Below are 24,328 nucleotides of genomic sequence, written 5' to 3'. Positions count from 1 at the left end.
TCAAATAACCTGTGCTTTACGGATTAGTGGGCAGAGTCACCCATCGAAAGTGTCACAGCACTAATACATTAATAACCTAATAGGCACTAACAGCCCTGAGCAGCCCCAGCCTCACCCTGAGCCTTGCCCCAGGGCCCCGAGTGCCCACTTAAGCTCAGCCCTGGCCTGTCAATCCCTCCCTGAGCAAAGCAGGAGCTTGTGCTGGGCCGCAGCCACTGCCACCCCTGAGCCTGGCCAGGAATCCTGACCCGGCTTGACCGTGGACCTGCCTCACCCCCAGGGACCTGCTCCATGATGTGGCTGAACCTGGCTGTCACCTGTGGACCTGCCCTGCTGAGCTGGGTGGTGACCTCTGCCCAGCCAGCTGCCAGACCCCTGGCTCCCAGCCAGCCTTCGTCATTCTGGAACCCTATTCAAAAAGTTAATGATTCGAAAACTAGGGGTTTTGCTAGGTAGAAATTATATATATATATATATATTTAAATTAAACATTAAAACACATTGGCCTGATGGGGTTTGAATAGCATGCCTACAATACACCACAAGAATACAGGATCTTCACATAGTTTATTTTCAGACAAGTTATAAACTATTAATACACATTTGTGGTGGCTCTTTCCACAGAAAGGACAAACAGCACTTGTATCAAAAATTTTCTTATCTTGTTTTGCAGTTTGATGGGCACTGTTAACTGTAACTATTAAGAATTTTGTCTAAAACATATGTCTAGCATATATATATATATATAGCAACTGTAATATGCCATCTTACCGAATCACAGAATTAAACAAAGGGATTGGACTGCAACACACTTAAGAGTTACTCCCTTCAGTGATTCATGCTTATTTCTGGAGAGACAATATTAGACTGCTGTTGCATTTCTAAAAGCTCATCTCACAAAGATTTGCTCACATAAACCCATGTTTTTACCTCATTATTATGAAGGAAGGCATTTGCAAAGAGGCATATAAATAAGCCATTGTTTTCCTAATCATATTTCAGGTTCAGTGTGTATACTACAAACTTTTACAAAATAACTTGGGTGATTTCTATTCCCCAGAAAGGCCGTTTCTTGGTTCCTGCCTGTGCAGCAGCTGGTATCTAGCAGAGCAGCTCATGAGCCTCCAGCAAACACGACATACTAACCCACTTTCTGGGCAGGAGCCTCATTCACTGCTCCAGCCTGCACAGTTAGGTTTGAATTGTTAAAGTCACAGAGTTTGATCACAAACTCAGAGTATTTGGGTTTTAAATTAAGAATTATCATCAAACTTTTAAAAGGAATGGCTACAAGATACCACTTATTTGGCTTAGCACACTGACGCAAATGCAGCTGCTTTCAGAGGGAAGCTACGATTGACCCTGAATACCCTTCAGCATGGAAATGATGGGGCCTGTGTGAAACCCTAGCCAAAGCCCCGCACCAGGGCCTCTGTGATCTTCCAAGAGTTCAAGACAGCAAACACTCAACCAAGAGTTGTGTCCTTTGGTTATGTGGATTTGTCAGAATCATGATGAAAATGAAGCAGAGCTTGCACTAAAACGTGCAAGTCCTGCTATGAAATTCAGCTATGCCAAACTAAGGGTGTCAAAAAAGCTGGCGGTAAGTTCTTTTTCAGAACTCTCTATATGAACTGGCTTTGTACAGCACAATATCCTGTATGGCTTCCTATTTGATATTACAATAAACATCCTTAACTTATTTCCTTAATTTTTTTTCTGAACTCTCCCACTTTTGCAGTCCCACTGTTAAAAACTACTTAAGCAATGGCCAATAATTTCTAGACTTTTCACACAGCCCTTGTAAAGCTTTCAAGTTCATGGCACACTGATTCGGAATTGACACATGTTCACTCTTTGGTCTCAGGGAAATTTGGACCTCCTGAATACTTTCTTATACTAATTAACTCACAGCTTTATTCAAATTGTTTTCCTTGATTTCTATTTCAAAGCCCAGTGATAAAAAATTTGAATATCATTCTTGATCAAAGTACAGAAAGAGTAAATGCTATGAAACCTCTGTGAATTATTATGCAAAACATTCCTGTAATCACCATAAACATGAGAAGTGAATAGACTGCGTCTTTCTGTAAATCTGGTTCCAGGAGAGACAACCACAGGAGGAAGGCTAAGGTCGACTTTGTGTGGCTGGATGATGTGGGCAGTAACAGCTTAGATAAGCAGGGCGTGTATCCAGTATCCCAGTCTGTATCGGGGCCAGGCTGGATGGGGATCTGAGCAGCCTGGTCTAGGGGAAGGTGTCCCTGCCCATGGCAGGGCATTGGAACAGGACCTTTAAGGTCCTTTCCAACCCAAACCATTCTGTGGTTCTATGATCCAGTGGTGCAGTCTTCCTTCATCTTTGCATCTTGTGTATGAGATGAAGGATTTGGAGACATCAGCAGAAGCTCTGTGCCAGGCACCTGGGGTATGAGTAGAAGACAGAATCTCCTGGGTGTGTCCATGTTTGTGCCCATTTCCTTCTGGTACTGTCAAGTCTATAGCTGATTTTTTTTTTATTCATATATACCCATAAGCATTTGAGCAATAATGTCTACAGCTATAAAATGCATAAAATTCTTCTATACTATTTTATACTTGTCAATTTTAGGTATAAAAAGTGTTTCTGCTACACTAGATCAAAACAGGAAACTCTTCTATACAGAAAGCCTCAGAGATTAGACTATATGAGTCTTTCTAAAGTACATTTGAACCTGTTCCTGCACAGCAGCCCAAAGGTTCTTGGCAATGCACCATGACTGGTGGATTTAGATAGTAGCTGCAAATCTGCGTTAATCTCTGTTTACAATCTATTTTCTACTACTGTCTACAGAGAGTAACGACTAAGCTAAAGATGGTTTTCATAGCAGTATGTACTGAAAAAATAAGTTTTAAACCATCTACTAGGGATAAAATACTTGAGAATTTTACCTGGAACATAATCTCCTACTTCCTGTAAGCGCTGAATAAAGCAGTCAAGAACCAGATAGGTAAGTCATTTTGGTAGGTTTTCTAAGCTATATTAAGTGTGCAGGGCATTTTGTCTCTCTGAGGAAACTGAAGATGAATTAAAGTGAAGAATTTGAAGATGTCATGGTGACTATATGATAAATATTCCTTTCAGTTTGTTTCATTAGCCTTCCAATGTGCTAATTTTCTAGGTTTTTAGATGTGTGTGAATAAACTGTATTTTGATGTCACACAGATAATCAGTTAACTTTTGTCAGCTTTGGTTTCATGTAGGGCAGATATAATCTACCATGGAAATGCTGCACATGTTTAGCATTACCTCTTCATAAAAAGATGATATCAAGGCTTATTATTAGTAAATAATTGCTGTATGGAAGAGCCAGGAAATCCATGGCTGCAAGTATTTTGCAGATGGTAATAAAAACTCCATTGTTCTGATACAGCTAGATATAACTAGAATAATAAAGCAGCACTGATTCGTGATGAGCTGTTATGCAGTGTGTCTGCATAGATTAAATCTGCAAGGTTTTTAAAAATTGTGCTTTAGATAGTAAAATAAAAGGTATACTTTGGGCATCTGCAGTTTGGATGTGATGCAGCACTCAGCCTTCTCTCCTTGGTGGGGTGCTTTGGAGGGGCCCCAGAGAGGATACACATAGCAAGCAGGGAAAGCCTTGCTGTTCAGAATGGGGCCCTTTTTGGCCAACAGATTGCTAGAAATCAGTAACAGCTGCTTGTACCCCATCCTCCTTTGAGTCTATGTTTCTATGCCTAGCTCCCATGGGAAGGGTAGGGGATGGCTCTGCCTGGAGGGAACAGCCTCTGGAAGAGGCTCGTGGGGCAGTTTCCAAGGTCAGGGTTGCCCTAGCCCAAGGACAATAAGGGCTTACAAGCCCCTCATGTCAGGAAGTGATGGAAAATACATGCAGCAGGAAATAAATGTGAGCCAGCGTGTGTCCAGGTGGCCAAGAAGGACAATGGCACCTGGCATGTATCAGCAACAGTGTAGCTATTGGGACCAGAGAAGGGATTGTCCCCTGTACTCGGCGCTGGTGAGGCCACACCTCCAGTGCTGTGTCCAGTTCTGGTGCCCTCACTCCATGGACATTGCTGGAGCGGGTCCAGAGAAGAGCAACGGAGCTGGGGCAGGGTCTGGAGCACAAGTCTGGTGAGGAGCAGCTGAGGGAGCTGGGGGGGCTCAGCCTGGGAATAAGGGCACTCAAGGGAGACCTTCTGGGTCTCCACAACTCCCTGAGAGGAGGGTGCAGCCAGGTGGGAGTCAGGGACCAGGCAACCAGCAATAGGACAAGAGGACATGGTCTTAAGCTGGACCAGGGGACGTTTAGGTTGGCCATTAGTAAGAACTTCTTTCCAGAAAATGTGATCAGACACTGGAACGGGCTGCCCAGGGAGGTGGTGGAGTCACCATCCCTGGAGTGTTAAAAGGAAAAGCTGGATGTGACACTCAGTACTGTACAGAAAATCATGCTATGAAAAGCCAGTGTCCATAAAGGAGACAGAGGAGTCCCTGCAACTTTATTCGAATAAAGGGAGGGAGTCCACTGGGGCACACACCCACAGGGGTTTCTCTCTAGGGGTTTTGGAGGGTGCAGCCTCCTTTTATCCTAAACTCCCGGCTGCATGTTGCCCTCTTCCTTTCCCCATTGCCTGAGGTACTAAGAAGGTACAGCCTTCCCGAACCGCCTACCACATACCGCCCCTTGAACCTGACATTTTACCCCAAAGTTCAGGAACTCAGGCTTGTGTGGACCCGTTTCTCTATTTCGGGAGTCAAACTGTCTGGGTTCTGTAACAAACTTGCGGCTTGAAGTCGGTAGAGACATTAAGACCCATTTCAAAGACGTTAACACCCATACCCTCACCCATGGAATTGTTTGGAAAGACATGAGCACGCATCTTTCCTGTCAGTGCCACGGTCTATTTGACAAGTTGGTATTCGGTCACCGGCTGGACTCAATGATCGCAGAGATCTTTTCCAACCTAAGTGACTGTGTGATTCTGAGATAGAGGCCTGGTGAGGGGCGAGCAACCGCCCTTGCTGCTGTGGAGGACCGGCGAGGGCCAGGGACCAGACCCGTCCCTGCTGCCGGGGGTCACTGCTGACCCCAGAGCCCACACCTCAACCCCCCCATTTTACCCGCGGGCTCAGGCCCGGCGGGCCGCGAAATGGCGCCGCCATCACGTGCCCGCCGCCCGCGGCCTCGCCCGGCGCCTGCGCTGGGGCGGCGGGGCCGCGGCTCCGCCCTCGGCGTGTCCCGGGCGCTGCGGGCTGAGCGCGGTGCTGGCCCTGCTCGGCCCCTGCTCTGCCCCTGCTCGGCACCTCGGCCCGGCCTCACCCTCGAGGGAGCCGCGCACCGGCGGCGGTGAGCGCGGGGCGGCCGCGGGGACCGGCCCTTGCGCGGCGGCCGGGGGGGACAGGCCGCGGGGGCGGCCCGGGTTGAGGAGACAGACAGACAGACAGATAGATAGATAGATGCGCGCCCTCCGCGCCTGGAGACTTTAAATCTCCCTGAGGGCCAAACCTCGTGAGGGGCTCGGTGTGCGGTACGGCGGGTTTGTGCCATCCCGGGAGCTCTCACCGAGCTGCAGGAGCGCGGTGCCTGGGAGCTGGTTTTCCCATGTAAAGAGCTTAAATGGCTTGTTAAAGTCGGGTAGGAAGGTTTCAAGAAAACCTGTAGAAGTAATAATTATTATTTATTTCTCCCATAGGTGTGTAGATAAACGCTCAAAAGAGCTTTTCTAAAGAGCTGTGCAGCTTCAGATTTGTCACTGAGTAAAACGAGGGGTCTTGGGCGTTGTGCACAGGGAAGTGGCTTCCTTTTAAAAGTAATGCATCAGTAGAAGTCAAATATTTTAATTTCACCACCGAAATACTACTAAAGGTGGCCATGCGTTTGTATTTCTTTAGTAAAAATTAATGCAAGCATTAAGATGTTCAGCTGAATGTGGTTATTTTTAGAAGTTTGAGGATTTGTTAGAAACGTACGAAAAATGTGGTAAATCCCTTGAGCCAGAGGCTCAGTTTTGAGAAAAATGAGGACTGATTATAAAAAATAAATAATCCTCTTCAGAAGCAAAAATTCTACCCATTAAAAGTCTGATGTGCCCTAGATGAAGAAAAAGTTTAATCTCTGAGCTCATCATCCTGAAGGACTAGATCTTCTGAGATTTAAGCTTAAAATGTAGATTTTTACCTGTGTTTTGCACCATACTCAGTGGTTGAATTTGTGGTGGCAGCAGTTTTCCAGGGCTGCCTGCCTTGTGCTGCTCCTGTTCCCCAGACGGACTCTGAATTCCGAGTTCCTTAACGTGGTGAGGGAGTGGCCTCGGTGCTGTCACTGAACTGCGATTTCTTTAGACAGTGTGGTTAATGGGACTGGTATTTCAGCCGTGTAAGGCAGGTCCGTAAACATTAATTTCCAAGTGTTAGAAATTTAAAGCTTAATTATCAAGATGCCTGCTTTATCTGAGAATATTTCCAAGCTTGGTTATTTGGAAGGTTTTTTATTTCTCAGGAACTCAGTCTCTGCTGCATTTGTGTTTGGTTACTGCTGTTTCTCCTAGAAGCCTGATTTTATGGTGTTTTATTAATTCTTGTTGGGTCCTGGTGTTGAGAACTGGAAGGGAAATCTAGAAATCAGAGGAAGCAGTTACTTCTTTGTGGCTTGAATCTGTGATATGTTTGGTTATAGAAATAAAACCTTTTTTTGAACTGACATTGTAGCCTTGGAAGTAGTGAACAGCTGCTTGCTTAACGGAGTCACTGCTGACCACTTTTCAAATTCCCCACCAAGCCCCCATGCCATGGGAGAGGTTTTAATGTCTTAATTTTAGCAGAAACTCACAGCTCTGTTGTCTGGGTAAGTTGCAGAAACAGTTATTTAACTTGTTTTTTTCTGAATCCTGATGGTTTTAGTGGATTTGAGGCAGTTTGAGCAGGATAACGTGCAGCTGTCAAAATACTCGATCACCGGTAGAGCTGTATGGGGGGGTGCACCAATTTTTGATACTTTGCTTTATACAAATGAGGATATGAATAGATTTGATGAACCTCAGTAGTTATCAAAGTGTTTCATTTCAATGACTGTGTGGCTGCTGTTTATCTTTGATAATCATTTGGGTAACTACCTTAGATAACAATTTACTGTTGTTTGCATAACAAGCTTGTATTTGATTGCATCTCTGATAACTATAATATTTTATTATATACATTTCTGCTTATATAAGCTAACATGATTTATGTTGCTTTGGATTGTTCTTGTGGTTTTGGACACTCAGATGTTTATTAGATGTAAACCTGATTATATTTTTATTGTTAACAGTCACTTGCAGTAACTTTTTTTTTTTAATGCATTATCTAAAATTCTGCTAGTTCTTGTCTGCAGTGTAAAAGTATGAACTTCCTTCTCTACAGAGGGGTTTGGGACAGGTCTGTTCAAGAGAAGCTCTCTTCCTCAGGGGTACTCTTGGTTATTTAGCTGTTACAGGTAACCAGTCCCATCTCTGTGAAATTCAGAAGCCTGCTGAGCACTGTAGGTAGTCTTTATTGACTACCTGTATTTGATACGATTTTTACTATAAAAGGATCCTGTCCTTTTCTTAATTTTTCCGGTATTAGTTTACTGTTAGTAATTACTTTTGCCTGTGGCCACATGAGAAGTGTTGGGAAGAATACTGAAATTCTGAGTTGAGAACAGGTGGAAGGGTACTCTTCCCCTAACCCCATGGTGAGGGTTATGTAAAAGCATTGTAAAGCTTATCACAACAAAGATTTCAGATTTTTGGTGTGTTTGTATAAAAGAAAACTTTGTGATATTCCTGGTGGTAAAGCTTTGAATGATTACATGTAAGGGTACACTCTGAAACACAAACTTACTTGTAATGTAGTATTAAAAGAAAATAGTGTAGGGGGAGGCAGGCGACTTTTAATCTGAACCCCTGGATGCAGTGCCTTGTGATCCACCTTCCCAGGTGGCACAGGCTGTCAGCCGGAGTGTGGGAGCTTGTAAACAGGGAGGTGGCTGGGGCTGGGTGCTCTGTTGTTGTGGGGAGCAGCTCCTGCCGTGTGACTTCAGGCAGGCCTGGGCAGGTGCTGGCGAGGGCTGTGCACGTTTGTGGTAGGAAGCTGAGCCTCTGTGTTCATCATCTGTCACACGGTTCCCCAGGCCATTCGACAGCCTTGCCACAAAAGGGAAAAAGGCAAGAGAAAACATTTGGGTGGGTTTTTTTCTCTGTTTTTCATGACTCTTAGATTACATTAGTAGCTACAGTGATGTTTACCAAGACTGCCTAGTAGTGGTAATGATAATGCAAATACTGAATAACTCACTGTTTACGTTGTACTGTTGACCAATAAATGTAGATGCAGTTGCAACATTTGTTTCCCATTACTTTTATACTTGATCTGACCTCACTTTTCTCTCAGTAACGGTATTTGCATTGTGGAATAAGCTACCTTGTGTTGAGATGATCCCCTTGAGCGCCTCCACTAAAACAAGAAAATTTATAAATTGTTGTCAACGTATTTCCCTATCATTTTTGCATTGGATGTAATATGAAGATTTTTTTTCTAAACTAACACAGGTCTTTATGGCATTTTATCTGGACAGGAGGGGAAAGCAGACAGATGCATGTGAGTGCCCCATGGCTGCAGCTGCCTCAGTTCATTCATTTATTGCCTATTGTAACTTGGAAGCATTCTTTAGGTAAGAAAGTTGCTTCAAAATATGTGGTTTATAAACTTAATACACTTCTCTCTGGAATCTTTAAATTGCATCTCAGTGGTTTGTACTCTCAGTTATAATGTTATTTAAGTATGCTGTTTATATGTGGCATTATAAACCTTTCATTTGTTGGACACTGACAGTGCTTGAGAAAATGAATTCTATGTGCTGTACAGACTCTGCGCACTTCACAGGAGAGAGAGCATGTGATACTTGTAGACTGTGCAATAGAAGGCCACCATAAATGACAGATTTCTTCAGGTGCCACCCACAAACAGTTACTAATGAATATCAGCTTTCTCTTTATAGACAAGCATGACTACTCAGCTCTAAATTTTCTGGTGTGTGAGCTGAGCAGCAGCATTACTTGCACAGATTGCAGTACTTGAGTTTGATTTTGTATAGAAGATGGGGGCTACTTCTCATGTATTCATAAATAATGTGTACTATACCTTTGTTAAACTTGGCATCTGTAAAGCTGATATTAACTCGGTAGTTTTTCAAAAGATGATGATATGACATGGCAGAATCTAAAGCCTTGTCCCATTTCTAAAGAAAAACAGAGAAGTTCAGCATTGGAAGGTTTCTAAAGATGTTATTACTGGTTGAACACAACACCTGGTAAACATCTGCTTTTAAACCTACTTTTAAAATCTGTCATGATTTAGTGAGGTGGGTGTTGCTGTGCTTGTAGCTTTCCATTAAAGCATCTTCAGATAATGTAAAATGGGTAACTGGATTTGGAGGTCTATTTTCTCATAGTGCACCAAGATACTCTGTCAAACTAAGCTACAGGGTAGTTTTTTCATTAGTATGTGGGGGTATATTTGTACATTATTGGTATCTTTTTTCCAGATACAGTTTAATTAGCCAAAATTGTTTGTTTACTGTCAAGGTGCAGTAAGCATACTTTTGTGGAGTAAAAGTGAGTAAAGTTTAAAGCCAAGAGTCTTTAAATGTCAAATATTAGAGGTCCTGTGTTTAAGTGTAACTTTTCACTCATGTTTTGGTATAGGGTAAGCTGAAAAAAAACCCCATTTCTTACCTAGGTTTGTAGTTTTCTTTGGGTAATACTCAAGAACTCAGAAGTGTATCTGTGTTGCATAAGAGTGCTCATCTAACTAAAATTGTAGATAATGTGAAAGCTAATTTTTTGCCCACAATTATACCTTCCCCTTAATGAAATGATATTTTTCAGATAATGTTTGGTAAAATTAATTTGCTTGTTACGTTCTGTTGCTCTGCTTCCACATCTGCCCTGCAGAGCAGTGGGTAGTATTCATCTCAGTCTTTGTTCTAGAATGTATGTTAGTCCTTCGTATAGGTTTCCCAGACACTGCAGAACAGTTTTTGTTTGGTTGGTGGCTTCACAGGTCGGTTCATCTTCTGGGACCCGTCCCTGCCTTCTGGTTAAGGAATCCATGCACACACACAGGATGATTCAACAGTGGGATGGATGTTCAGATACCAGAAAGGTGCTGGTAACTTGACAGGAACCTCCACATTCTTTGGAGGTAGGAGTGTATGTATGTGTGTGTGTAAGCCTCTCATTTGAATACTACCTGGATTATATCACATGGGACTGTAATTCAGCTAACTTCAGTTGTGCTTTAAAATACATACTGTTTATAAAGTATTCAGAACGAAGTAAGGATTCTTATTTTTGCAGTAAATGTTGGGCCTTCATGTTTGGTAAAAATGTTATGATGCATAACCAATGGAACCTTTTTCTGGCTTTGCATCCCACAGTGAATAATAGGAATTCATTTTGCTAGATTTAAAGGACTGGAGTATAGAATACTAAACATAGAAATTCTGGAGATAGCAGTTTTTAAAGGCTGTAGCAACAAGAACAAGTTCTGGCCATGTTCCAGCAGGCAGAGCATAGATAACTGTATGCCAACAATACCTTGCATCTCTTCCTGTATTTGGGGTGGATGTGCTGCATCTGGTCTGTAGCCTGACCTAGTGGTTTAGGGGGAATACCTTTTCTGGTTGTTCTCACATGCCAGAACTTCTTTGTGAGAGCCAAATCAGCACCCATGAAGTTCAAGTAAGTTTCAAGTAAGATAGGAAAAATTTCTGGTTTTATCAGAAACCTATCTTTAACCAAAATGTTGCAGATCTGCATGGGAATAGCAACAGCAAGGAGAAGCTTCTCAAACAACAGCATTTATTTAATTTTATTTTTTATTGTTCTGAGCTTTAGTTTTAGGAAACAGCCAAGTTTGTAATTCCTCTCAAGTAGGGAGGAGGAAGAACAGACAACAGGGATGTTTAACTCAAAAGGTATTTAGCCTTTGCTAAATTTAGGAAGGCTATGAGCAACTGTAGGAGAGAGTTTTGTAATGGTTAATTACTACATCCACACTTACTAGTTTGGAATGCCCATTTGTTGTGTGACTTAAAGCAGTCTAAAGTCATAAAACATGATTGTGTGGATGATAACTTGATGGTCTAGTAGCAAAATGTTTCTCCATGCTGAGACTGCATTTTCATTACATTTGTAACACTGTTAAATGGAAATCATGTGTCTATTCAGCGAAGAAGAACTATGATTTAATATAATTTAAAGTGTTTCTGGCTTATCCTTCTGCATACATTGCTGATTCCAATCATTAATGGAAATTTAAATAAGACTGGGTGAATATTTATAACAACTGCTAAAATAAGTTCCTTGGTAATCGAGGTAATTTGTCAGGAAGTCAAGCAGTAGTGAAACTGGTCGTATGAAGAGCTCTTAATAAATTGGCTGCATTGTGCTTTCCAGCTTCTCAAAGAATGCACATGCCTTACTTTCATAAAAATGAAGTTTGTCAGACACCTAATGAGCCAAACAGATGAGGTCTTACAAGTTGGGGAAAATCCCAGGTAAACTTTTGATGGGGTAGTGTGTATTTTGGCAGCTGTTTTTGCAATACAGGGATTTGTGGTTTTTTTGTTTTTTTTTCTTTCTTTCCCCCTGCCCCCATAATGAAGATACTATGGAAAATTTTCAGTCCAGAAAAAGCAAGCTGTGTGGGTTGCCATGGAAGTTTGTTCAGTAAAAATAGATAATTTGCTCTGTTCATTCTTGAAAAATACATGGTTGCTTTGAAAATACAAACTTCACACAGGTTGGGAAGAGAGAAGGTCTGGATGAACATCTGATTAGTGGGGCATTTGAGAAGGGGCCTCAACTGTACTAAAATAAATTGGCAAAAGCAGTTGTTGAAAATTGACTGAACAACAGAATTCAGTCTAGAACAGACTTGGTTAGATTGCACTGTTTCAGCCTGTGAAAGCAGAGCTTTTTTTCTGCTGCTCTTCTCTGAGCTCTGGCTCATGTGGCAAATGTCCATTGCTGAAGTAGATCTCTGCAGTTTGCTGATTTCCAAGGTCACTGTCCTTTTCCAGCTGAAAAACAGCATGTGAACTTCACTTACTTTGCCCTGCTTTGATAACTGGCCTCTGAAGTTTTTTTATTGTTGTACAAACGTTCTTCCTCTGCTTGGCATGATTTGGAAAAAAAAAAAAGCAGGGGAGAGTGGGCAAAACTTTTCAGTCTGGCTCTTCTGAGCACATCTCTTCCAGATGTGTTTAAAAAGGGAGTTTATGAATTAAGTTCTGTAGTTGATAAACTTTTTTTAGAGATCATGAGTGGGTTCCATAGTTTGTCAACGGAGTTTAAATTTAAACTGAATCCACTTTCTCATTCTGAATTAAATTGCTGTTAAATACTTCTTGTTCCCTACAAAATGGTTTATGTACTGAGAAATACTAATGCATGGAACTACACTTGGTAAATTAACAAGTCCAAGTTATCCAGATTCAATCCAAGTTGTACCCGAGGTACTGAGAGAGAAGGTCCTTGCCAACAATCTGTGCACTGGGTATTGACATATGGATATGCTTCTTTTCAAAGTAACATTGCTATATTTAAATTTTGTTAACTTGCTATCTCTCACTGTGTTTCCACTGCCCTGTCTCCCTTCCTTCCCTAATATTCTGTATTTTTCTAGAGACCTATTGTACGTGAGACCTTTGAGGACCCTATGCAGTTTGAATACGTCGGATTGTTACATTCTGAAACTCTCATGATGAAGAGAGCTGGGCAGAAGGTTGTGGCTGGAACTGAAGCTCCTGGAACATCACAGACAAGCAAAAAACAGAAAACTAGTTTACATGGCTCAGGGTTTGGGGAATCTGACCCGTGCACCTCGATGGACTGGGGCAGCCTTCCACACCATGTGATTCTGCGTGTTTTTCAGTTCCTGACTTTAGTGGATCGAGCCAGGGCATCTTCTGTTTGTCGAAGGTGGAATGAAGTTTTTCACATCCCAGATCTCTGGAGGAGATTTGAATTTGAACTTAGCCAGCCAGCCACTTCTTACTTAAAGTCTACACATCCGGATCTCATTCAGCAGATTATCAAGAGGCACGCTGACCATCTGCAGTACGTCAGCTTCAAGGTAAGCCATGGATGAGTGCTGGCTCGGTGTCACGTCACTGGGCACGAGGGATGCAGCTGCTCTGTGTCAGCTACCTTGAAGCTTGTACCTGGCAAGTCTGATGTTTAAAAATGCAACTACTGCAACAATTTATTTCCACATGTGCAGGCAGTTTCATCCAGTTTTCTACACTCTAACTTCTGCAGAGTAAAGAAAAAGTGAATGCCATGCAAAACCAGGAGAAAGGTGAGACAAAATAAGAGAAAGTTACTCTTCAGGCTTATGACTTGCCAATCAGTTCATTATTTAAGATACAAAGGCGTTGGCCATGCAGATAAAATGGATTAGTTTGCTGGAGCAAAGACTTTGTCAAGTCTATTTTGGGCTCTAAAAATTGGCATTTTTAAAAAAATGCATATGTATCGCTGTCTCTCATAGCACCAGTAATGTTACAGTATTGCAATAAGATGAAGTTATTTGAAGACCAGACTTAGATTTGAGGTATGTGTTCATACTAGAAATACCCAGCAGTCGCACTCAGGCAAATTTTCTAATAGTAACTTCCCTGAACTCTTTCTGGTCTTGAAATTTCCAGTCAGTGTTGCACTTGGTGCCACTGATAATTGCAGTCTGGAGCAGTACAGCTTAAGTAGACGTGGAACCTGCAGTCTCAGGTATCCATGGTGCTGTTTTCTAAATAATACTGAAGAATGACTTCACTATTTTTATATTGCTTTTTTAGGTTGATAGTAGTACTGAGTCAGCAGAAGCAGCCTGTGACATCCTTTCTCAGTTGGTGAACTGTTCTATCAAGACCCTGGGTTTGATCTCTACAGCAAAGCCAAGCTTCATGAATGTCTCTAAGGTAAGGTTCTGCAAACTGTAACTAGCATATTTTAACTCACTCTTAAACCATTTTAGCTTTCTTAATGTTCTGTTTTTCAGTCGATGGTAATTTTTATGGAACAGTCTCTAGTTACTGTGTAGTAACAGAAGAGTTACCTTCTGGAAAATAAAGACCATTTCTTTTTTTCTGCAGAAAAATTCTAGATACTTCAGCCTCATCACTGTGTCCAGTTATCCTTGTAGTTGTCACTGTATTACAGCAAAATGATAAATCAGAGTAGATGACTTAAATAATGAGTGTAAGGTTAATTTTGTCACATGTAACAGCATGTTTTTAAACAAAGATCCGCTATGTTCATGTTCAAATAAGCCTTCCTTTGTTACACAAGAAAGGGGATGTGTGGGAAGTGCTTATTTTTGAACTTTCTGCATGTGTAGAGCATGAGGTTAAAGCACTGAAGTTTTTGCCCATCTTTTCACAAGGTTTTTTTTCCCCTCTTTCAATTTCTCCAAATAGGCTCATTTTGCATCAGCATTGACAGTAGTTTTTGTAAACTCCAAGTCATTATCATCAATCAAGATAGATGACACACCACTTGATGATCCTTCCTTGAAGGTTCTTGTTGCTAACAACAGTGATACTCTAAAACTGCTAAAAATGAGCAGCTGTCCTCATGTTTCACCTGCTGGTGAGTAGTGAATATAAGTGAAAAATGGAGCTGTAAAGCACCATAATTGACTTAGTCTTGAGTTTGGACAGTTGGAAGGTGAAGGAGAATGTGGATGAGTTGGGTTGATGAAGGTGGGGGTGCTACTCACTTGACTGCATCTTCTGGAATCCTGGGAATTTTTTTTTCATTCTTTCCAGCTGCTTTGCTACGTCTGATGATAGGCCTTGAGGAGGAAAAGCCTCCAAAACTAGTGTAAGCCTTTCACACATGCTCAATGGACGTGATATTCATTGCTTTACCGTGTAAGGGTAACCAAATGGGTGCTCCTTAATGTGTGCAGATTTGTAAACTTAACTAACTAGTGTTCTGTGGGAACACCACAAAATCCCTGATCCATGAATCAGCTACTGCTTGGTGGGATAAAGGAGATGAAAACAGCTGGTCAGTAATTGTTTTGCAAGGTGCTGTGAGTGTGTACAAATTTCAAAGACCTGTAGTGTAAGACTGTGAATGTTTCCAAAGTGCCCTCTTGTGTCCAGATCTGGGACTGGTAGCTTCCTCAGTGGTTGATGAGGGACTCACTCCCTTCAAAATACAGCCTTGCTGAAAGTTCAGAGAGCTTCTCACTTGCCTTTCTCCTGAAACCTTAATGCTAGGGAAAGGGAGGCTGTGTCTGATCTGTTTCTGTATTCTTTTCTGGAGTCCACAAAAGGTGACTTAATCTGTGTACTTCATATCCCAGCACATTAGGAGGAGTTAACGTTATTTAGGTCTTAATTCACAGAAGGTTCTAACTGCTAAACTGGGTGTCTGATGGTGATTTAAATAGTTTAGTTGAAAGCTGAAGGAATGAATATTAGGGAAGGGAATGGTGGTAACCTGAGCTGAATCTGACCTGATTCCAGTTGCTTCCTCAAAGTTGAGGAAATTCTGCATAGGGAGCAAAAAAGAGGAGAATATGCAGATCCAAGATGAATGTGGCTTGTGTCTTCTGCTGTTAAATGTTAATGGCCAAAACCCTGTAAAAGGTTGTGGATACCTAGAACTTAGGTATTTCATGGGGTTTGGATATAAGCGTGAAAACTCAAGCCAGTAGAATCAGTACTTGCTTGAACTTTACAGCGAACAACTGTGTTTATATTCACTTTCCATTATACAGAGTAAATTTTTTTGTTCCTCAGGCATTCTTTGTGTGGCTGATCAGTGTCATGGACTTAAGGAGCTGGCTTTGAACTACTACATATTAAGTGATGAACTGCTGCTGGCTCTTTCAAGTGAAAAACATGTTGATCTCGAGCACCTTCGCATCGATGTCGTGAGTGAAAATCCCGGACAAGTTCAATTTCACACCATTAAAAAGCAAAGCTGGGATGCTCTTGTTAGACACTCCCCTAAAGTCAACATTGTGATGTATTTCTTCTTGTACGAAGATGAATTTGATGCTTTCTTCAGAGAGGAAACACCTGTTACACACCTGTACTTCGGTCGTGCAGTGAGCAAGGCAATGTTGGGTCGCATTGGCATGAACTGCCCCCGGCTGATCGAGCTGGTTGTGTGCGCCAATGGACTTCAACCTTTGGATGATGAACTCATCCAGATTGCTGAGCGCTGTAAGAACTTAACGGCCATGGGACTGGGGGAATGTGAAGTCACCTGCAGAGGTTTTATTGAATTTGTAAAGATGTGTGGGGGCAGGCTTACTCAGCTTTCCATAATGGAGGAGGTGCTGATTCCAGATAGTGATTACAGCTTAGATCGGCTTCATCTGGAAGTCTCCAAACACCTTGGAAGAATGTGGTTTCCTGATATGATGCCAACATGGTAAATTCCCTGTGTTTGTGGATAAAATGGTAGAATCGGGCTGTCGCTTTCTATGCAAATAAAAAATTTAAGAATTAAATGTGAAAAGTTTCTTCCAGATTTGAGTTTTTCTTCCTTGAAAAAACCTCTAGCAGACTAGCAGCAAAACACTCTACAATATTAATTGTATATTGAAATAGAAAATAGATATAATTGTACTTAGCAGTTCTGAAAGTTATGTCTGTGGTTTACAGGTGCTTCAAACTTCAGTGAATTTGGGCTTCTCTGAACTTCAGTTTAAAGGTTCCATTTACTTTAAAGTGGGCTTCTTTGGAGTTTTTTATGTCTTTGTTTAGTCTTTCTGATCTAGTCAGAAGAGGAATAGAGAAACAATTTTCCTTTAGGAAATCTCTCTGTGGAAAGCTGGATAGAACTTTGAGTACACTATTATTTGTCTTGATATTTTATATAGCTATTTTTTTTAATTATTCATGTTTTAAATTTAAAAGCTTGTATATTAAAATATGCTAGCCTGGGCTAGTCAGATACAATCTATCTTAAATTCATGGCAGTATAATAAAATGTTAATAAGCTTATGCTTACAAAAAACTTTACAGTTTTAAATTGCACTTTAATTTTGTCAGATTACAGAAACTACAGAATGCATTGTACAGTATGTTGTTTTTGTTTTATGCATTAAAAGGATGGGAAAGAGATTTTGTTAAACTTGCTGATTCTTAAAAGTTTGGTTCTAGATTGATTGCTTGAGTGAGTAATAAAGCACTTTGGAAACTGTCAGGACAATAAGGAATAGCTTTGGATTTAACCCAAATCCAAGTCTTCGTTATCAAAGACTGATGTCTAAATGCTGTTCCATGCTTTCATTACTAAGAAATAAGAAGGATTTCATACATGTGGCTAGTAAGAAGAGAAGGAAAGATCAAATGAATACAGTTGTCTTTGATCCATTTCTATTTGGAATCAAGGATTTAGAGCACTTACATTTGTTGCTTAGAGGCCAAAATGGACTGTAGTAATCTTATCTGTATCTTACAGAGCTTTGTGTAAGCACTGATTTCTAGAGAAAGGCTTGCTGGAGGTAATCCTGAAATATTTAATTCAGGACTGTTTAATACTTGTTGCTATTACCTGTTTTTTGAGAAAGATTGTATTATATTTATTTTCTTAAAAGGGGAAGGGCATGGTGAGTTGATGTAAATTAGAGTATGTATTTTTGTGTTGACATTTTGCACACTGTAAACTCAAATGCATTGTATATAAATTTTACTGTAATGATTTTGGTGCCACACTTGTTCTATCTTTCTCTTGATAATGAGAAGTCTACAAGAATTTGCTGGTGGTGTTTGTCACTGTCGTGGTTTAACCCTGGCTGGCAGGTGAGCCCCTCACAGCCAGAGAGATGGGGGACAGAATCAGAGGGTAAAAGTGAAAAAAGTCATGGCTCGAGATAAAGAGCTTAATAGTAAAGCAAGAGCCACACATGCAGGCAACCCCAAAAAAGGGAATTCATTCACCACTTCATCAGCCATCTCCAGGAAAGCAGGGCTCCATCACACATAAACATCCCCGTTGCTCCTTCTTCGCCCAGCTTTATATGCTGAGCGTGATACCATACACTGTGGAATGTCCTGTGGGTCAGCTGGGCTCAGCTGTCCTGTCCGTGTCACCTCCCAGATTGTGCACCCTCAGCCTCCTCCCTGCTGGGGCAGTACAAGAAACAGAGCCAGCGGGGACTCTGTGTAGGCAATGCTCAGCTACAGAAAAACATCCCTGTGTCATCAGTGCTGCTTCTAGTACAAATCCACAGCTCGATTCTAGGTCCTATGAAGCAAATGAGCTATCCCAGCCAAAACAAGTGCATTCACAGCAGAGAAAATGTTTCTTCCCCACTTCCACAGAACACCAGCTAAAGGGTCAAACCACCCTTTGCTTGGACACACTCACGGATTTAAGGTAACGCCCACACCTGAGTCAGTAATGGTTTGTTGCCTGTTGCACAGTTAAGAAGCATCTGACTGTGGTTAGTAGAGCCTGTGATCTGAGCACTTCCATAATCCAGGGGATTATAATTTAAACACAAAACTGAAATATTTCCAAACAGTATTTGGTTTAAGATGTGTGGCTTGCTTTAAATGGAAATGTAATAAAGGGCTTTAATCTATGCACTGATACTTGGCTCATCCATCTGTTGCACTGTGTCCTGTTAGGATTCTCTCCTGCTAGAAGCCATGTGTGTAACAAACCTTGGGAGAGGCTGGAGAATGGCAAATTGTCATTTCATGTTTGTGCCTGAAACCTGAGGATTTCTGTCATGCAAACCGTAAAATGGAGTGTGGACAAAGCTTGTGGGTGTTTGGGAAGTCCTTGAGTCCTCTGTGCCTCTCCAGCTAATGGAACAGTGTTAGTGTATTTAGAAACACTGGTGACAGAGTTGAAGTTCAGGGGGAAACTCTTAAAAGGCTGCTTTGGATGTTGTCCCTTTCTCGGTCCGTGTCACTAAGGTAGTGTTTCTGTGGAGCCGTGAATCATGGAATTGCTATGGTTGGAAGAGACCTTTGAGGTCATCAAATCCAGCTGTGGAATGTCAGCTTGCTCCAGCTCCAATCTTCCAGTTAAATGGGCCTGCATTGATAAATGTTGGGATTTTTGATGCACTGATTTTTTGAAGCATTTGTTCTGCTCCCTGATCTGAACAAGTGAGGCCAGCTGGTGCTTGGAGAACCTGACAGGAGTGCACCTTCTCTGCCACAGGAGGGAGTGAGCGCTTTGCTTTTTAGCTGATTTTTCAGACTTAGAAAAAGCTAGTCTTTGCTAATTTCCTGATTCTCTGGTAAATAGAAATTCCAACAAAAACGCAAATCTTTTTTTTGTTTGTTTTCCAAGTCCCTGTTGCCATCCAACAGACACTGCTTGTGTAAGGCGCAAAGTATTGAATAGGCGATAGTATAAACTTGTGCATGGGAAGAAAAAACAACTTTTGGATGCTGAGATGGATTTATTTGGAATTTACTGCATTTCCATTTCAATCTCTTTGCCCTTTACCCCTTTCAAGATTGCTTGTAGGATCCGAATGATCGCAGTTCTCAATGTGAATATGAGATGTGATCCCAGGAAATACTCTTTGCATTGGCAACATTCTCCCAAGGACTTGTCCCTTGGAAATTGCACCGTTGTATCTTATGGGATGGATACAGAGTAGTTTTACACAGAATCCTGGTGAAAAAACAAGAGGAGGGAAAACATTAGATGACTGATGAAGCATTTATTCTTCTGTACTAAATCTATTTCAGAAATTTTAACAATTTCTGTCTTGTCCTTTCCACTGAGATAGCAATGGTGGAAATACCAAAAAGCAAAGACGCTGTGGTCATAAAAATTAGGTAGTGGTTGGAGTCATTAACTTGGTAGAAGAGAGAAGATGGAAGGCAGGGAGAAGGTGGCAATTCATGCTGTAGGAAAGGGAAAAGCCTGAAGACATTCTGCAGGACTCAGTTATCTGCACTGTAGCAGGAGCAAAAAGTTCTGCATGTAAGTGGATAGAAGAAAACGTGGCTAGACGGCTAACTAAGTAGTATGCTAAGGTAATGCATCCTGTATGAGCTCAAGACAAAGAAATGTTAAATGAAAGAGAGCTATTTACCTGATCCCCTGATTTGGACTCCATCATCAATGGCATTTCCATTGTGGAAGAATTTAACAGGCCCAGAGAGCTGGCCAGAGAAGGGAGCGTACACAGTTGCCCCGTCAGCACAGATGACATCCACTGCCCGGTGCTTCCCTTTGCCATTGCGTCTGAAAACAAACACATCATTACAGAAATCTCTGGTCAGGCCCAGTGTTGCAGAGAGAGGTCAGGCAGCACACGGTGAGATCTGGAAATGCGTTGTTAGGACAGAAATAGTGTCAGTAAACTGGCTGAAGGATCTGCAAAGGTGTAGGTGATGAAATGCCACGTAGGGTGGATGACCTGTAAGAGTTGGAGAAAAACACCTTTCTTCCAGGTCTTTAAAAAAATCCATAGTCACAGAAAGTTTGGTTGTCTGAAGCACATCAAGTCCAACTTTCCCCTTGAGTCAGGAGTGTTCCCAACATTAGGTCAGGTCAGGCATGGCTTAGTCTAGAGAGGTGTTTTGAGCAATGTGGGCAGCCTAAAAGTTTCCTCATGTCCAATCTAAACCTTCAAAGCTGTAATTCTTACATGACCTAAACAGAATTCAACTCTAATGGAAGAAACCCCATGTGTTCCAATTATTGTATTACCTTGGAGCTCCGTAGTATCCACAGCCATACCTATCGCAGCCTCTTATCTCGTTGGTAGGGTTCCCAGCACACACTGCAGCCCAGCCTCTCTCCTGTTGTGGCAATGGTGGAACAGCTTTGAAATAAAGGAACACAGCACATCAAAGTTAACTTCTAGGTAGTTTTAGCACTTACATGTTTGCAACTACGATGTTTGATTTACAGTTAGGTAAGAACATACTGGAATGACATCCCATGCTTGTAGTTGGATTTCCCCCCCATAAAATTTGTCATCCTTTAGGAAATGTAAATGGAATGTAGAACTAAGATGTATGGTTATTTTCTAGATTAGGGTTATTTCGTAGAAGAACCATGCTTTAAATAAAAAAATTCAAAAATACTATCACAGGTCCTAGAGTGCAAATCTACTCTTGTTCTGAGTTGCTTTTTTTGTTGTTAAGGGTTTTTTTACCAGGCGTAAGCAGATGAGTAGGATCAGAGTGGTCGCAGTTCTCAACGTGGATATGAGAAATAATGCCAGGATATACTTTTTGCATTGGCAGCATTTTCCCGAGTTGTTGCCCTCTGCGGATTTGGCCGTGGTACCGGATGGGGTGAATGCAGACAAGCTTCACACAGTAACCTGGGAGAGACGGGAGAGGAAGCGAGGTCAGGAAACATCAGCTGCATCTGCTCCTGGGGTGAGCAAGAAGCATTCCCTGCCAGTCTCTTACTGGAGATTGTTAGGATAAAGCAGAAATGTAGTCAAGGTACCAACAACGGTGAAATCAAAATTACTGTATTTGCCAGGGCAAAAAGAAAAAAAGGGAGCTGAAAATAGAGATGGGAAAACATCCTCTCAGCAAAACTGAGGACGTATTTCCGGTGCTTTATTTTTACTGTTTCCTATTTTTTGATTTGGGGTTGTTATTTTCCTGCTACATGTTTTTCAACTCCTTTCTTTCCTCCTCTCCAAGAAAAGCATAGGAAAGGACTACATCCTGCTGGTGCTGTCTTCCAATAATTCAGCGTGCTAGAGAGGGTGCAAGATTAATCAACATGGTGCCTGAATTGAAGAACCACAGAAACCTTGCTCAAGTAAATGAAATGATTACTTGTGCACACCTCACAGCACACCTGCTGTTAATTACTTGCCTGATCCCCTGATCTGGACTCCATCATCGATGGCATTTCCATTATGGAAGAATCGGATGGGTCCCGAGAGCTGCCCGCTGAAAGGAGCGTACACCGTGGCTCCATCAGAACAGATGACGTCCACACCGCTGTGCTTTCCTTTGCCACCATGCCTGGAGGCAGAAATACATAACTAGAGACATCTCTCAGGGTTAATGCTATGTATCACTTGGTCACTTAATGCAGGATGATAGCTGAAGCTTGTCTAACAAAATTTTTTACCTTCAATGATATTGGGCAGAAGTAGCAGGTTTGAAGCATCGGGGTTTTTTGTTGCAAATTGTTCATATTACTCTGAACTACTTTAGAGTGAGATGAAATTTCAAATTTAAGCTTATTTTTTATTTTCCCAAGTTCATGGGCTATTTCAAACTATTATAGAAAAGTACCATTTTTTTACCCCAAAAAACATCTGTGCCCATGTAAAATAGAATCTTATGTTTGGCATTTTCTCACTTAGAAATTTGGAAGTTGCATGATGAAGATGGACACTTACAGAGCCTGGGGAGAGGAGATGACAGGAAAATGCAGGAGTGATTCTACGTTAAAAAGCATTTTTTCAGAGAAATATAACCCGTTATTTTATGAGGTCCCTACTTAATGATGCTGACAGACTTTTAGTTTGTGTAAATGAATCTACTCAGCTTCCTATAAGCTGTTGCTGAGTGTTAGTTAAATTTCTGGAGTATAAGCAACAAGGATAAAGGACAAAAATCCTTGAAATATTTCCATTTCCTTTACTCTGTCTGTAGTTCATGTAACAGTCCTGCTCCTTCACCTCTGCATCTGTTATCAGCAGTGGTATCACTGTGCTTCTGTAAGATTGCCAAGGAATATCCCAAAAATGAGTAAGAGGTCCTGCAGACACCAGTATTCTCTCATTCCGAGTGTCAGCCTGTTTAACTGTTCTCTTTCTGCTGCCTGAACATTCAATTTAGGAAAGCCAAGTGGCCGCCGGTGCCCAGGCTCCGCTGCGTTACCTGTCAGCACCGAAATTCCCGCAGCCATATCTGTCGCAGCCGCGGATCTGGTTGGTGGGATTCCCGCTGCAGATCTGTGCCCAGTGTTGGTGCTGTTGTTGGGGCGGGTGTACATCCAGCTGCCTGGTGAAAACTTCACATGGAAAAGAGGAAAAGCGGGAAAAATTCAAGCATGTTCTTAGTCCAGTGGAACAGAAAGTGTTCAGGTGCACAATAGGGTGTTTAAAGTGAAAAACATGAGCTCAAAGGAGTTTGCAATTTCAGAAACTGTAGGTAAAAGGACATTTTACAACCTGCTGTATAGACTTGATCCATTTTTTCCTGACTTTAAGGTATATGCACTAAAAAGAAAGCAAAGCTATAGATAAAGATTTTTAAAAATAGTTTGTGAAATAAACTATTTTTACTTTCTAATGGTGCTTTGTTGATGGTTGGTCTTGATCTTAGAGGTCTTTTCAAACCTTAATGATTTTATGATTCTTTCTGAAACCTCCAACTACTTCAGTATATATCTCTTAATGCGCACCTAATTCTGCATTTTATAATAGTCATAACTGTCCACATTACCATCATTCTTCATAAAACTAGAGGGAAAACCCCCCAGCATTATTTATGTTCAACTGAATTTCAATAATTCATTATTGTCTGCCTAAGCCCAGTCAAACCCAGCTGCACCACAGCAATGTCAACTCACCAGTGGCCACCAAGCTGACCAGAGCAATCAGACTGAGAGCTGGCATTTTGGGGCCGTGTCACCTGTGTTCTTTGATCCAGTCAAAGACATCGAACCGCTGCCACCTGAGGTATTTATGTGCTTTTGAAAGGCCAAGTCTGTTGTCTTGGCCAATCAGTCTTGAGCAAAGTATTACAGCTCCAGGCAGGTGGTGTTGCCATACTGGGAACTCTGGATGTCTACAGGCTCTAACAGTTGTTAGAGCTGGTTGGGAAAGATGGGCAAACTGATTGGGCTCTTAGCACACAGTTACAGATGAAAATTAACAACCTCATATTTCAGGAAACTCTGGTTGAGCTGTGTCTTAACACCTTTTCTTCCTCATCCTGAAGTAAGGGCACATTTAGGACAAAAATGGTAGGAACTACAAATATGGTTCAGAGGACTGGCCTGAAGAGAAAAGGTGAGCGAAGCTCTAGAGTAGATGTCACCATTGTCCTTTGCTGCTCATTCCTCCCTGGGTGTTTGTGCCCACCAGGGCTTTGTGACTGAGAACACAGGAAGTGTTTGGCATTCATGAATATTCACTTTGTCTAAGAAATACGGATGCTTTTGCGTTGAAACATCTCTTTTTTCTGGTTCAGCTGAAATTGTCAATTATTTCACTTAAATCCGTGAAGCCTGTTCACTGAAACCCTTGTTTTTAACAGTACAATACTTATTAAAACATCTTCAAGTTAGGAAACAACAGTTACAAACC

At 41.6% G+C, this 24,328-nt stretch overlaps 2 protein-coding genes across 7 annotated transcripts; one reads left to right on the top strand and one right to left on the bottom strand.

Moving 5' to 3' along the window:
- The first annotated feature begins 5,215 nt into the window (after positions 1-5,215).
- Positions 5,216-18,653, top strand: LOC116451440 (F-box/LRR-repeat protein 3-like). 6 transcript variants are annotated; one of them, XM_032124925.1, is made up of 8 exons: positions 5,216-5,354; positions 8,601-8,696; positions 10,088-10,228; positions 11,485-11,585; positions 12,716-13,165; positions 13,887-14,009; positions 14,508-14,679; positions 15,843-18,653. In XM_032124925.1, exons 5-8 carry the CDS (start codon positions 12,749-12,751, stop codon positions 16,484-16,486), a joined length of 1,356 nt encoding a protein of 451 aa, XP_031980816.1. In that variant the 5' UTR covers positions 5,216-5,354; positions 8,601-8,696; positions 10,088-10,228; positions 11,485-11,585; positions 12,716-12,748; the 3' UTR covers positions 16,487-18,653. The 6 variants fall into 6 exon arrangements, with proteins under 6 accessions (XP_031980816.1, XP_031980812.1, XP_031980811.1 ...); XM_032124921.1 differs by lacking the exon at positions 11,485-11,585 and adding an exon at positions 6,716-7,478 and having other exon boundaries at positions 5,218-5,354; XM_032124922.1 differs by lacking the exons at positions 5,216-5,354; positions 11,485-11,585 and adding exons at positions 5,426-6,851; positions 7,406-7,478.
- Positions 18,654-19,457: 804 nt separating this feature from the next.
- On the bottom strand, positions 19,458-23,680 carry LECT2 (leukocyte cell derived chemotaxin 2). The gene is made up of 7 exons (XM_032124926.1): positions 23,590-23,680; positions 22,896-23,028; positions 21,877-22,028; positions 21,194-21,364; positions 20,743-20,857; positions 20,123-20,274; positions 19,458-19,695 (listed from the first exon to the last, which is right to left on the bottom strand). The coding sequence occupies exons 1-7, from the start codon at positions 23,633-23,635 to the stop codon at positions 19,505-19,507; spliced, it is 960 nt and encodes a 319-aa protein (XP_031980817.1). The 5' UTR covers positions 23,636-23,680; the 3' UTR covers positions 19,458-19,504.
- Positions 23,681-24,328: the final 648 nt, after the last annotated feature.

Source organism: Corvus moneduloides, chromosome 15 (assembly GCF_009650955.1).
Source record: "Corvus moneduloides isolate bCorMon1 chromosome 15, bCorMon1.pri, whole genome shotgun sequence".
Classification (NCBI taxonomy): domain Eukaryota; kingdom Metazoa; phylum Chordata; class Aves; order Passeriformes; family Corvidae; genus Corvus; species Corvus moneduloides.
Note: the sequence above shows the minus strand (reverse complement) of the source record. Positions and strands in the feature narration are given on the sequence as shown.